Source organism: Ambystoma mexicanum, chromosome 2p (assembly GCF_040938575.1).
Source record: "Ambystoma mexicanum isolate Mex_15411 chromosome 2p, UKY_AmexF1_1, whole genome shotgun sequence".
NCBI classification, from domain to species: Eukaryota; Metazoa; Chordata; class Amphibia; order Caudata; family Ambystomatidae; genus Ambystoma; species Ambystoma mexicanum.
Window position 1 is genome coordinate 673,489,395 of NC_090923.1, and position 14,578 is coordinate 673,503,972.

The 14,578-nt window shown below is 46.9% G+C and overlaps 1 protein-coding gene across 1 annotated transcript in view; it reads left to right on the plus strand.

Moving 5' to 3' along the window:
- The window catches only part of PAF1 (PAF1 homolog, Paf1/RNA polymerase II complex component), a 391,339-nt gene that overhangs the window by 140,657 nt on the left and 236,104 nt on the right, over window positions 1-14,578 (plus strand). Inside the window, exons 2-6 of the mRNA XM_069644251.1 lie at window positions 1,532-1,561; window positions 1,656-1,748; window positions 2,691-2,812; window positions 12,006-12,072; window positions 12,444-12,545. Of these exons, the coding sequence (XP_069500352.1) occupies window positions 1,532-1,561; window positions 1,656-1,748; window positions 2,691-2,812; window positions 12,006-12,072; window positions 12,444-12,545 (414 nt within the window). The remainder of the gene's footprint in view (window positions 1-1,531; window positions 1,562-1,655; window positions 1,749-2,690; window positions 2,813-12,005; window positions 12,073-12,443; window positions 12,546-14,578) is intronic.

Here is a 14,578-nt window from a genome sequence, read left to right on the forward strand (position 1 = left end):
GTGGCCTGCCTGCCTTCCCTGTGCAGCTATTGAGTTCCAAGGCTGCAGCTCCTTCAGGGTTTGCTTGGTGCTCTGGGTCTGCCCTGGGTCCCTCAGCTCTGTCCCGCTTTCTGTTAGGTGTTGTCTCGCAGGGGCTAGGGTGGTTTGTCCTGGACTGACTGCTGTTTGCGGTGTGATTTTGCCCCAGTTCAAGTTGTCCCCGCCCAAGGTATTCAGCAATCCCCCATGAACAAGTGTCTCACCTTGGGCCGCTGTTGGGTGTCGCAGCTGTTCCTTCTCCGCTCCGTTAGGTCCTGCCTCGCCGTCCGAGGGAGTCTCCGTCGGCTTCGCGTTGCAGCAGGGGGCCGTCTGTCATTGGCGCCAGGCGCCTTGTTTACACTGCTGCATCCAAGTGTCTTTCAGGCTGCTGATCTCCGCGGCTCCAGTGCTGCGTATGTTGCGTTCGTGTCCCGTATTTGGCGGCTCGTCTTTGGAAGCGTTCACCCGGAGCTTCCTTGAGAATATCTCCTTGCTGCTAATCCTGCTGTCTGTGCTCGCTCCTAGGTCAGGCAGGCCCTGCCTACTGCACGAGGGTATTGCCGGTGCTGTGGTCCTCTCAGCTCGTGTGTGGCCGCAGCAGTGTGTTCGCCCTTCAGCTCCGTTGGTGCATGGACACATACACTTTCGCTTTGCCTTTCCAATGGTGCCTTTGTTGCCAATGTTAGTACAGGATGATCGCTGTTGTCGGATCAGTATTAAGGATCTCGGACGGAGCTCTACGCCTTTGCGTCCTCACTTCATGCACGCCAGACCACGCCCCTGTAACTCATTTCTTTATAAGACACATACAATTCTAATTGTTGGGGAACCCTGGCTTGTTTTATTTGCTCATAGTTTGGGGTTGGCTCTTTATGATCAGGGAACATGCAGGGATTTTTAGCATATCCAAGTTGTTCACGGCTCTGATAACAACACCTTACTAGTCTGGCTTTCCTGGTCTGCAAATTCCCCTCTGCAATTTGGTATAGGGGCCGCGCAGCTGAGAGTAATGGTATGCAGTTTAAAATCTTTTGAATTATGGTCCACACCAACATATCTGTATACTAAAGAGAAAAATATTACCTCACCGTGCAGGTACATAACACACAGTTAAAGTGCAATGCTTTTTGAAACTCCAACAGAGTACACTGTTTGACTCTGTATACATTGCTATTTAAAGTGCTCACTGCTCCTTGGAGCCAGATCTTCGCTATATAAATTCCTCCAGTAGATCTAATATACATACATGTGGTGCTTCTCAGTTGACAACAGAATAAGCATAGCATTACATTGTTCAAGAACTGCCCAAGTAAAGGTACAGGCGGTTCGAAGCCTAGCTTTCTGATGGGTGGAAAGGTAGCATATCAGAAGGGCTCAGGGTAGTGTGTGCACTGCTAAGGAAAGTGTAATGATCTATGTTTCCTTGAATACTTGTATGGTATTTTGACCATGAAATGAATACTTTTCACATAGCTGGCTGACTACAGTTTTATTTTTACTATTTATTTTCCAGACAAAATTCACACAGAACAGTGCCAGAACGGTGAGTGCTTCTTTCTTACTGCTTACAAATTGCCCCTATATCAATGCTGTTCACATGTAAAAGTTAATTAGCTTTTTTCATGTCTGTGTTTCAGATCGGGAGTTATCTGTCGTGTTAAATATTGCAATACTCTGCCAGACATCCCGTTTGATCCAAAATTCATCACTTACCCATTTGACCAGAACAGGTAAAGTTGTTGGCACCCATCATGGGGCAATTTTCGCACAGGTGGGCATAAAGAATGACACTATTCTAGAACATGGCAGTATTCTAAGTGGATTAAGGGAGAGTAAGTTGAGCATGAAGCTTATGGCTAGGACTATTCTGGCAGAACCCCTCTTGGGTGGGTCAGATGTAGGATCGACAGGGGCTTGGGGCACAAGGAAAGCTAATGTGTAAACATCTGTGAACAGGGCGTGGAGGGGTGTCTAAGGTGGGGTGTGGGTTAGTTTTCCCATCGGGCTGCAAGGAGAGCACTGGGTAGGAATTCCGTGGTAGGGATGGTTAGTTATGTGGAGGGTGGGATCCTGTCAGACAGATGGATGTGATGGCACAAGCAGAATAATAACGGACTAGCATCGGCTTAGAGTGCGCTAAAGTTGAACTGGAAGAACGAGGAATTAACCCAGTATTTGCCCCTCATTAATAAAGTTTATCACTGAAATATGTGCTTATTGGCAGAATGCATTTTAAAGGGGTCTTCAACTAAGCCGAGTGTGGCTATTAATAGATGCAAGAGTGCTGGCAGAGTAGGAGAAGCCAGGGTCTACCTGCACAGTGGAGTGGGGAGAAAATGATTAATCCACTTAGAGGGACTGGATTGGTTACTGGTTCAGAGGGGGATCTGCGTGCACTGGCAGAAAGAAGGCTGTGGGTGTACTGGCATGTATGTGAAGGAACTGCCATATGGTGGGGAGGTAGCACTTCTACCAGATCGATTTAGGAAGGATTAGAGTCAATGGGGTAGTGGCGTAAGGGTATTGGCACAGCGAGAATTAGGTGAAGGTACTAGTAGAGGGGTCAACATAAAGTTAGCAGAGAATGGGTTTTGGTGTGGGGTCGGGGGGGGGGTCAAGCAGAGGGTGTGAAAGGTACCACAGCACGTTCACATGATTTTCTCTCTTCCCAGGTTTGTACAATACAAAGCCACTTCCCTGGAAAAGCAGCACAGACATGACCTACTTACAGAGCCTGATCTTGGGGTGACCATTGATTTGATAAACCCAGACACTTACCGGATCGACCCCCTTGGTAAGTGCACCGGGCACACCTGGTGTAAGTGCTGCAGATCTTTGGAAATAGTAAAAAACCTGCACTCCTTGCACTCTTATCCTGCTTTTATGTATGTAACATGTGCCATATCCATAGTTGTGGGTTTCCTTGTACAGCTATTCTGTAAACCTCTCACTCATGGACAATGACAACAAGTCCTTATCCTGAGAATTTCCAGAAATATACGTTTCTTATGGATTGTGTCCTCCCACGGATTCCTCATCTTGGATGTATTTGTATCGTGCTTTGCAGGGTAGAATGTATTTTTGACAGCAGAGGCGCTGTGCGGCATCTAGTCAATGTCCCTCGACGGTTACCATTCCCACTTCTGGACATGACGTTGATGACAGTATAAAGAGCACGCACTGTGCCTGTTGCTTCAGTTCTGTTTTTCTGCATGCACAGCACTCTCTCTGATTGGGTCGACTCGCCTCAGCAAATCTCTTCGATTGACGTCTTTTTGGTCAATCTTGATGATGTCTATGCCTTTGACCAAAGATGTCGATCACTGATTCACACAGGATTTGTCTTTGGTGCCTCAACGAAGACTACAAAGTCATTAAATGCAGCTCCTGCCAATCGATGAGCAGCAAGGCGAGAAGATCGAATCTCACCCTAGGTCAGTTTCTAAGTCTCCATCTTCCACACCTTTTGAAGAGAAAATCTTCTGACAGTAGAAGCTCCACCAGAGACCAGTCTCCAGAAAGGCCCAAAAAGTGATCTAGACATTAAAAACGGTCAAGATTCAAGAGCGATCGCTGTCACTCTTCCATTCGTCGTCACAGAATCGGGCGATTGAATATTTGGGCTGGGAGCGTCCTGCTAAGGACATTAACCAGGATGACTTGCCAGACATCTTGGATGGAGGCCCTCCTAAGGAGTATGTGCTGCCCTTTTAGACAGCACTGCAAAAAACATTCTGGTAAACCTTGTAAGGGGTCACTAATGTGAGGCTCACAAGAGTTTACAAGGTTTGACATTTTATTTTGGAATAAAACAATATAAAAACCCTAACTAAACCTACTGAACCAGGAGCTTCCCTACCTATTCTAAGATCGAAGCGAAAACCTCCTAGCATACACAAAACAAACCCTCAATTAAAATAAAGCATCAATAACCTGAATAAATGGTCTTGGTTGACTTCTGCTTGCTCTGGGCAGATTCCACTCTCCCAGAAATGTCCGAAGTCAATTCTTCCCAAAGAAAACAAAGTCTCAAATAAGTTCTTGATAAGTTCCAAAGAAAATACAAAGTCGTTCAAAACAAAAATCCCCAGGTAACGATTTCTTCTTCTCTGGATGAAAAGCTCCCTTTCAAAGTTCCATAAAGAAAACAGCAATGATGGTAATCCTGGATAAGGTTCAAAACAAAAATGGCACTTCCACTTTCACAACAACTTCTGTAGCGTCTCGTATGCAATTTGCCAGGATGCTTCTTTTAAGTTAATTGCTCCCTCTGTGCGACTACTTCCTTTTACTGTGAGAGCAGGCTTCTCCCTCTCACAGACTCCTATTACTTCAACTTCTTCAACATGTAATGGGTCTGACAAAATTCTAGACAACCACATTTCAACTTCTGCTGCTACAACTTGATATTGTGGAAATGTTAGTGGGCAACTTACACAAGACTCTTCGACCTCTACAGGTTGGCAGGCCACTCCTCTTTCTTCTAACAGAAATTGCAGCCTCTTTGCCTTTCCTCTTAGTCTTATAGCTACCACAAAATCTGCTTCAGCTTCTGACTGACAGTGTCAGTTTTCCTGATGCGTGATTGTTTTTTATAACCAGCAACCAGATCCCTTCCCCAGCTTCATATGCACCTCTGTGCCTATGCCACTCTCCCAGTTTTATATGCCTTAGTCACCCTTGCATCAGAGGACCCTGGGTTAGTATTGGCTTCGACAACTTCAAGACAAAATGCTTCAGCTCTTATTTTGACGGGTTTCCTCTTTGGAAGGTTCTGCCTATTGGCTTGGGCAAAGCTTGTTCTGCTTCGGAGTTTAACAACTTCAGCAACTTATGCAATATTTAAATGTGGGACGTTACAAGAGTTAACATTCACTTCACAATATATTTTAGGTCCATGCAATGACTTCTTGATGGTAAACTTCAACTTGCTACTTTTAATCCCTTTTTCAAAGACTGCTTTCGTATTTAACAATGATCGTGAAACAGAATATTTCATACGAGGCCTCTCTGAAGTGATGTTACCTTTTAATTGTATGGAAAAGTCTGCTACTGCTTATATGATAATTACCGCTACCATTTTCCCTTTTAATAGGAGACATGCGACTGCTAGGGTCAATGATTTCGAAGTAGCAATGGGAAAAGAAAAACGTTCTTCACACGCAAGCACTTCATTTATTGCTGGATAAGCAATACATTTCCCTTTGACTAGACTTCCCACAACTACAAAGACTTTCGGGGGGCATGGCCAGCAGCCATGCTGTAAGGACGCAGTGTACGGTTGCTCCTGCTTGATCTGTTCATAAATTGCCTGATAGTGCCACATTTCGACATCTGAAGTAAGAATTGGAGCCCTCAGCGGCGCCAGCACAACAACGCAAAAGCGTCTTGACGTGAGCTTTTTTCCTGATGCTGAAAATGTGCATTTTGTGAATCTGCCCGGCCTGGCAAGATGGCGCCCGCTGCTTAGTTGGAGGACCGAGCCGAATGCCGGAGCTAACTATTTTTTTATTTAGCGCAACTCTCACCCAAGGGTCTCAGGACGCTCACATGGACAAAAACAGAAACCAAGACATAAAAGCAGTTTAGGGGAATTGAAAAGTCATTCTTAGTTCAAATGACAAGCAATGTCATAGGGAGAGGCAGGTAATCTTTAAGGAAATTGGACATTATTTGTTATTAGCCTTCAAACAGAAACGTCTTCAGCCGTTTCCTAAACTGTTGCAGCGTTGCACATTGTTTCAAATGGATTGGGATCATATTCCAGTTTCTTGGGCCCCAGGCTGCAAAACTTGCTCCGCCTAGTTTTTTTGTAATCCTGCGTGTTTGGGTTAGTAGCATCTGATTGTTGGAGCGTAAGCTACGTTCAGATGTTACCATTTTTATTCTTGCTTTAAGATATTCTGGAGCACTGCCAAGTAGACATTTAAAGACTATGACTAGCCCCTTAAAGGTCAACCGTTGCTCGATGGAGAGCCAGTGTAGTCTTTTTCGGTGTTCTGTAATGTGGGATTGACGATTCAATCCACAAACCGCCCAGACTGCTCCATTTTGATTTGTTTGAAGACTTTTTATATTAGATCTGGTGGTGCCAATAAAGAGACTATTACAATAGTCAAGTTTGGTATTTACAATCGCAGCTGTGCTGAAGACCCAGAGATGAACTGCTGCGGACACCGCACCATTTTGATGAGTGTCTCAGCTGGCTACCCCTGCATGCTGATTGTCTGGGGCCAGGGTGCCGGCCGGCGGTGTACGCTGGAGTGCAGTACGGGACTCGAAGCAGAGTGGACACCCTGTGCTGTGCGGCCCAGAGGCCAGTGTGGGGGACCACGTCTCTGAGGCTGCCTGTGTACAAAACAGTAAGCAACTGGAGAGCCCAGCAGCTGATAATTCGAGCATGCATAATCTGTGTGTGCTGCGGTTGCAGGGAGATGCAGCGATGTGTCTGCATCTTGGCGGACCCTTTGGAATGGCTAGACTTTCACACCTAGTGCCTGCCGACACCGCCCTCCAAACCCCCAAGACTCTAGCCTTGCGCCATCCAAGACGTACGAGTCTTCAATTTAATGATACTCAACGAGAACAGGTTTGGAGTTGTACATCTGGCCGCTGTCCAACCTCCCTCTGGGCGCAATATCATAGCCGATACCACCTTGGAGGCATAGTGGTGGATCAGCTGGGTAGAAATGTGTGCAACCAGCTGCCTGAAGCCGGCCTGAATGACGAGCTGTTTAAGTCTGAAACATTGTCACGCGAACATAGTGCATTATATGCCGTGAGACACCCAATATTGGGCCATTGGACTAAAGATTGGGCTGCATACAGGACCTTCTCGGCTGTGCAACAGCGTGCTGTAAAAGACAACATTGGCTAAATCTCTGCTGCGTTGAGAAGTGAGCTTGAAGTCCTTTTGTGCTCCGTACGGTAGGAACCTGCGTGGACTGAAGGGAGTTCCAGTGGATGTCAAGTGACCATGTTGAGGACAATTAGCTATAAGCGCTACTGTACCATTGCAGATCCAAAACCCTTTTGCACATAATGGAAGCAGCCGGCAGGGACCCTCCCTTTGTAATGTTACAATATCATTGTGGAGGAATAGTATTGGATTGTTTGTTTATTTATAGAGCGCACCGGACAGTTAGGCAACTGGGCGCTAGTGAGACGGCTTAGGTTACAGTTACATAAATAGCTTACAATTTCTTATGTTACAGTTCGTAGGAGAAGTGTCAACAGTCATTAGTTTGTAGCCAGAGTTTGACATTCGTTTTGAACAAGCGAAAGGAAGGAATGGCTCTAAGTGGGTCCGGAATGGAATTCCACAGATTAGCCACCAATACTGGGAAGCTAGAACCTCCTGTTCTTTTCAGATTGAAGTTAGGGACTCTGATGCTGTTGGCTTTGGCTTTCCTAATGGGACGTTCAGATGTGTGCCTAGTAAATTTCTCAGTGAGGTATGCTGGTGCTTTGTTATTAAGACAGTTGTGTGTAATGTTAAGGGTTTTGAATTTGATACGGTCATTGATGGACAGCCATTCACAGTTCTTCTGTGGTCCGAGATATGTTGATCTTTGGGGATGCCTAGTGCTCTGGCCCGCAGAGTGGGAGTAGCAGGCTACATGCCTAGCCGACCTGGACAAGGAAAGGCCAAACAAATCATGATGGAAGCCTATGCCTGCAGTGGGGAAAATAAAACTGTGCCACAGGCTGGACACAAGCCGACATGTGCCTGAGATGACCGCACTGCCTAGGCTCCAGTGTGTCTGTGAGGACAGAAAGCAGGGGAGGAGTTGAATACCTGCCTGTTTTTTATCTGCTAGAGTTCCTGAATGGAACCAGTTCCAATTGGGGATGGGGGGGCAGGGAGGTCTGGCTGTCCTGATTGGACAGCCACCAACCACTTTTTGTAAACTGCAGGGCGAGTTTGCAGTGGAATGCATGGGATTTCAGAATAAAATGATATGATAGGTTATTTATAACACGCTTAATACCCAGAAGTTTCTAAGCACGGACCCGGGGATCGAACCTGTGTTGCTCTGTGTCTTGCTTCCAAGGCAAGCACGTTGCCCCTGAGCTATCCTCCCGAGACATAGGTGAGGTTTCTGAGGCAGAAGGCAAGTCGATCAGTGGAACAGAAGATCTGAAGCTGAAGACGACCAGTGACGCCCACAGACCCTTCCAGTACCCGTGAAGCACCACTGCTGTCCTGCCTCTGTTTTCTGATAGACAGAGGAGCTCCGAATAGGACAGGTCTTTCCATTTGGCTGGTGGGACCAACCAGCCCTAAGTAGAACTGCAGATCAAGCCATCCCCTGAGGTGGTGTGACCTTACAGGGCTGCAAACTGCAAATACCGGGGGACCTCTGACCCATTTGCAGTGCAACGTCTTTGAGCGAACACATCCCGCCAGAACTTTGGTGAGTTCCAGTTGGACTCATCCAAGTCCCCTCACCAGAGTACAGGACTGCAGAATCGAGACGGATTGTCGGGGCGGTAACTGTTTGCGGTTGGAACTCATAAAAAGGCACCAAAGCCGCAGACCGACATGAGAGATCGAAGAAAGCCTTGCTGAGGGTCCCTTCTCGCGACATCTGCTGTGACATACCATTCAGAGTCCTGCCTTTCATCCCCACACCTAGTAATCTGGAGACCGGGTCCGTCGCAGCTGCACAGGAAAGAAGCTGCATTTTCTTCAACCAATCTAAGGTACTGCACGGCTCAAGTCAGAGCTTAACTCAAGCTTACCGCAAGCCTAATTGTCGCTCCAGTGTGACTGGAGTGCGTTACAAGGTGTTTGGGTGTCCACCCATACCTCTTGCCCAGGCTTAACGGCTTGTGCTTTCTTAGGGAGTCCTTTGCAGGGTCGCTATGCATTATTATCTTGCTAAAGCATTTTTATTTAAGTAACTAAAGTTCCTAGAACTTTGCCTTTTCCGCTGCTGCATAAGACATTTGCTCCACTCCTACACAGAATTGGACTGCTAAAGCATTAGAAGCCTTGAAATGTTTTGCTGATAAGTAAACTTCTGCTAATAGTGTTGAATAACCCCCTTTTTCCTTCCTACAGTCTTTGTCTGAGTGACTCTAGTAAATGAATGAAACTATCATTTCTCTGTAACAAATGTGGGTGCTCAGCACTACTATTTAAACAGTGGAGCTGTCATTGCTCTCCTTGTATATAATAATTGTAAACACAAGCAAATACTATTGAAGCAGTCACCTATGAAAAGTGTTAATAATTCGTATGTGTGTTGGTTAGTCTAAATAAGTATTTACCTACCTTGCCTTGTGTATAAATGTATATTTTAATGCACCTTTCAGTGTGTACGAGTTTCTTTGGCTATTGTATTGGCTGGGTTCATTGTACTTACCTACAGCTCCCATCCTCCTCATAAGATGAGGCTGGCTGCTCTGCCATTCTACCTATCCTTTGGGTAGTAGAGACGTATACTAAGAGTTGGGGACCTGTATATCAAGGGGATAGTTTTATAGAGTCTTACCTGCAGGTGGACTTTAGGAAAACTCCCCTAACATTGACCTCATTTTCTCTCCATGTCTGTCTCTCACTCTCTTTCCCTCCCTTAATCTCTTTCTTTCTTAGTTCTCTTTTCATTGTTTTCATTGACGTTCAACTCGCAGGTGGCCCAGTTTTTCATGCAAGGTTTCTTTCCAGCCCCATTCCCCCCGCCTTCATCCTTTTATCTTTTCTTTACTTTTACCTCCCTTCCCTTACTTCCCTCCTCTTTCCCCTCCTCGATGCTGGAAATGCATTGGTGGGACAGGGCCGCCGTATCCTTGTCCTTTACTGCTTTTTATTGCGTGTTCTGTCGTGTTTTCCGCGCAGGAGTTCATGTGGGACTCTCTCTCTTGGTTTGGTGAACAGACCCATAGGATACCCTTATGGCACCCATGGGTAGGAGTACAACCCTGTGCCCTAGTGTATGTTTTTAGGCACCTGTGTGTGAGCCACAGAGCAGGGTACGGGCTGGTGGCAGTTCCGTGCTGAAATGACTGGTGCCCTGAGTGTCCTCCATTTTGGGATGCCCAGGCTCTATCATTGGAATCAGAAGATTCCTGATGGAGACAAAATGGCCCCCATGGCCGCTTGCCTTCCATCACCTGTTACCTTGATCTTCCCGAAGTCCCGGGAAGCCCTGCCTCTGTCCCTTCCCCCTGGCTGGCTGTTGGGTGGAAGTTCCGTATTTGGTAGTGTGGGGAAGTGCCGACCAGACTGGCTGGAGCCTTCTCAACAACCGTATGTTGTGGGTACGCCTGTGGGTGGGGCCTGGGTGAATGGAGTGTTTGACGAATATGCATTCTATGTTGTGGCTGTCTAGTATCTGGTGTTTGACACAATGGTTGAGACAGCCCTTCCCGAAACCGGTATGAATGCAGCTTGGATTGTTGAATGGCTCGGTATTTGTCCCAATACGCAAAACTTGTTGTGAGTGTCTGGAGAGAAGTGAATGGCCTGAATACCTCGTGTGCCTGATTGGCTGGCTGCCTGCCTGCATGAATGACTTTAGTCGTGATTGGATGCTTGAGTGTGACCCAGCGGAATGAATGGGAGATCAGTATATCTGGGGACCTCTCACTGCTAGGAATCGTGTTCAGAAGCTGAAGTCCACTACGACGAGTAACTGGAATAACTGCAGCTTGATCTTGAAGCCCTACTGGACGAGAAGAATTTCTGTTGCTCTCCTTCGCAATCTGAAAGCTGCTGTGCCTCAAGGACTGACCCAGAGAGGACCTGGTAACAGCTGATTTTTACCTAAGCTCCCTAGTAGACCTTTGACAGGCTGCCGACCCGATACAGGGATTGCTGCGGAACTCCAAGGAGAAGCGCCCGGACTGTTGTCCGCCACTGTCGCCGACCGCTGTCGCTGACTGAAGCCGCTGTGCTCCCGTTGCCTAAGAACTTCATTGATCCAAGGACGCTCTCGTCCGCATCGTTGACGCTGTATCCTGCTGGTGAAGGCCTGACCGTCGACGTGCCAAGGAGCATCCAAGGGTGGGTTTCCCGCCACCAAAAGACCACAGAGACGCCGACGACTCGACACCCTTGCTGGTCCACAGTTCTTCAAACTCTTTGCGGTCCAGAACTATCGCCACTGAGGTGCCCCGCGCGCCTCTTCCTTGCAGGACGTTTACGTTTCCCCGTCAACGAGCACCTCTAGGAACGACGCGGCCACTTCACCGTCGTAGCTCGACCTGTTCTCCGTCGGACGTTCGACGACCCGTGACTCCTGCCTGAAAGGGAGGACACTTAAGAAGGGCCGTTGATTCCCCGACGCAGAACGATACAACGCCAAGGTACTTTGGGGTTGCAGAACTATTGGAAAGTCTAGTGTGAACAATATATGGACTGGGCTTGTATCTTTCTTCTACAGGTTGCCCAGGTGGGGGGGGGATCGCCACACAGAACTGTGTTTAACGGTAGTTACCAGTATTCTGCCTATTGCTCAACCAGCTTGCTTTCCTTCCTCTCTCTACTGCTGGTTTCCTCTTTATTTTTATCTGTGTGTCATTCTGACCGTATGCACTTTAAGGAGATCTAATAACGTTAGTGGTCCCACTTTAGAATTGTACATATTTACCATTGTTTTTCGGAGTACAAAGTGAGTTATCGTGATTGTGTATATGACCTTTAATATTAATTATATAAAGGCTGTGTTTTAACCGATAGTGTGTGGACATTCCTTTGTGGGTACTTGGGGACTACCCTGTACTTAGGAACCAGCTCACATCACCTCCTGAGAAGCTAGGCCTTGATTGCTCGCCCGGTCTTTACACCCTCCTCGTTCCCCCTCCTCGTTCCTCCTTCCTTCCTTCTTTCTCCCTCTCCATTCTTCTATGTAATGCACAGAAACTGCTACATGCCTCTAAACACCTCGTGTGCACCCTGTAGCAATGGAGGGTTTTGGGGAATGGAAGAACAGCATTGTGTGGACATCTCATTCTGAATATCGTTTTCCCCCCATTTCTAGTTTTTCTGGACCTTGCAGATGAGAAGCTGTTAGAAGAAGATGTCCAAGCACCTAGCAGCTCTAAGAGGTAAGAGGATCTGGAGTACAGAGCTAAGGGCTGTCCTGAGGCAACAACCCCGATTAGAAGAGACAATGGGCACATCGGATATGTAGGGAGATAAGTGCTCATATGCTCAACACAGCTAACCCTACATGGTCTCCAAATATATTGACACTTTCTAGTCACTTGCTCCCATCTTACACTGTTGTGCATCTTGTTAGAAAAAAGCTTCCAGGATGTTGTGCTGGAGTTAATTTATTTGTTTTTTCACTTGACCTCGTCTCTTGGTGTATTGTTTCTTGCTTCAATCTTCTTTCTCATTCTCCCCAGCTGTAGGGCTTTCTGTGGATGGAAGCATCCTGCAAGGACTTGTTTATATGACCAGCTTTTTATTCTAGGTCTCAGCAGCATGCCAAAGTGGTACCCTGGATGAGAAAGACAGAGTACATCTCCACAGAATTTAACCGATATGGAGTTTCAAATGAGAAACCAGAAGTCAAGTGAGTGAAAATTCAGAACTGTTTTATAGCAACCTCTATGTGTTGATAATGCAGACAACGCTGCTTACACGTGTTTGTGTATGTGTGTTTGTGCCCCTTTCTTGAAAAGATTAGAACGTCTTTGAGGCAAGTGGGTGAGGATGATTTGGGGAGTGGAATCAAACCTTTGATTGTAATCTATGGACAAGTGAGTGAGGTCTGACTTGTGCAAGTCAGCACTGCTAGCGCGGGTATGTGTGCCTGATTCAATTCCCTTTACAACGTATGACTCAGAAAAAAAATACACATGTGGCATTTTTGTGACAAGTTTTGCAGTGACTGGCTTGGAGTGGTTCTGTCAGCTGAAATGGTTAATAACACAGCGCTGGGTCATTAACAACGCCCATTTCATGTCTTCTCCCTTATCTGGCCGCTTGTTGTTCCCATGAAGTAGAAACAGGGCTATCTGGTGTCACCCCTGCCAGAACTACAAAATAATTGAGGCCAAAAACCTGCAAAGCATAAGAAAGGTCTGGTAGCCTGTTTGCCGTTGTGGCTCTTTACACTCTTAAGCTCCTTTTACAGTCATGAATGTACTGGCTTCTAAATACCAGTCCCTTCTTTTAGCTCTGACAGATCAGACCCTTCTAGAGCTGTGTTGTACCTCATCATGTGTATTGAAACACGTCTGCAGGTATGTAATTGAGGACAACCCTTTTGTCCCTGTCTTCAGTGTTTATTCCCCAATCAAGTATTTGCCCCCCTCATTAGTGCCCTTCTAGGACTCTTGGTTTGTGCCCCATCACAGCTGATTGATCAACACACAACACAAGAAACAGCACATCACTGCTCCTTTGCACTTTTTCCAGCTTATTCCCACTAGCTCCCCCCCATTCCTCCTTCCCTTTTCTTTCAGAGCCGCCAGAGCACCAGGCGACCACTCCGGTGGTGATAGTGCACGGTACAAATATCCTTTAACATTAACATGACACTGACAACACCCAGAACTGACCAGAGATACTGTTACTACAACTAGAGAGACAATGCGAAGTCAAATAGGACACAAGCGACACCCAGGTGGACAGAAATTCAGTATCCCCAGCCATCTCCAGCCAACAACCTCACCCGTCCCATAATTACTACCAGGTATCATACTTGTACAGAGTTGTGTGAATGGTAACACTGGCCACAATGGAACTAAGTTGTGGACACTGGCTTGGGCATTGACCGTATGCAGTTATGAATGTAGTCCGGTCCCACCCCTGGACGTAATTGCAAGCGTTGACATGTGCCACGTTTCTGTGAAAGGACGCACATGCGCCTGATTGCCCCGCATACAGACAGGTGTGACATAGGTGGCAGAGACCAAACGTGGATAAGGTTATGAATGTGAGAGGATGCCATGTGTGAAAGGGACTGTGAGGATCGGACGGCCCAGATTAGGACAGAGAAGCAGAGAGGTTCCCACACCCCACCTGGAGAGAATACGGATTCAACACCTCACTCCCGGACAGCAATGCCAATTAACCAATCCACTAACCATTTCATACCTCTGCATACACCTCTCAAACTCTAACACAAACAACCACAAGCCTACAACACAACAATCTGCACAAACTTCACTGCAACAACAAACAAACGACACAGACTCGCACAACAACACACGGCTACTGACCTTAAAACACCCCAAGCCCAACCAACAGACCCACCGGGTTCAGGCCGCCAACAGCACATCACTGCTCTCTTGCACTTTTCTAGCTTATTCTCACTAACTCACCCCCCACCCCACTTCCCCTTTCTTTCAGAGCCGCCAGAGTGCCAGGGGACCACTCTGGTGGTGATAGTGCGCGGTACAAATATGCTTTAACATTAACATTCCAGCACACGCAGGACAAGGGCTTAAGATGGTTGAGCGATTTACAAATCAAAAGGGAGAAATTCAAACTTGATCGAGGGCCACAGGCGTCTGTCTCTGACTTCTCTGGGCTCCAACTGCTGGTGTTTAAATAAAAAGTCACTTCTAGTAAATGGGATTTTTAGTGCCCTATGCACGT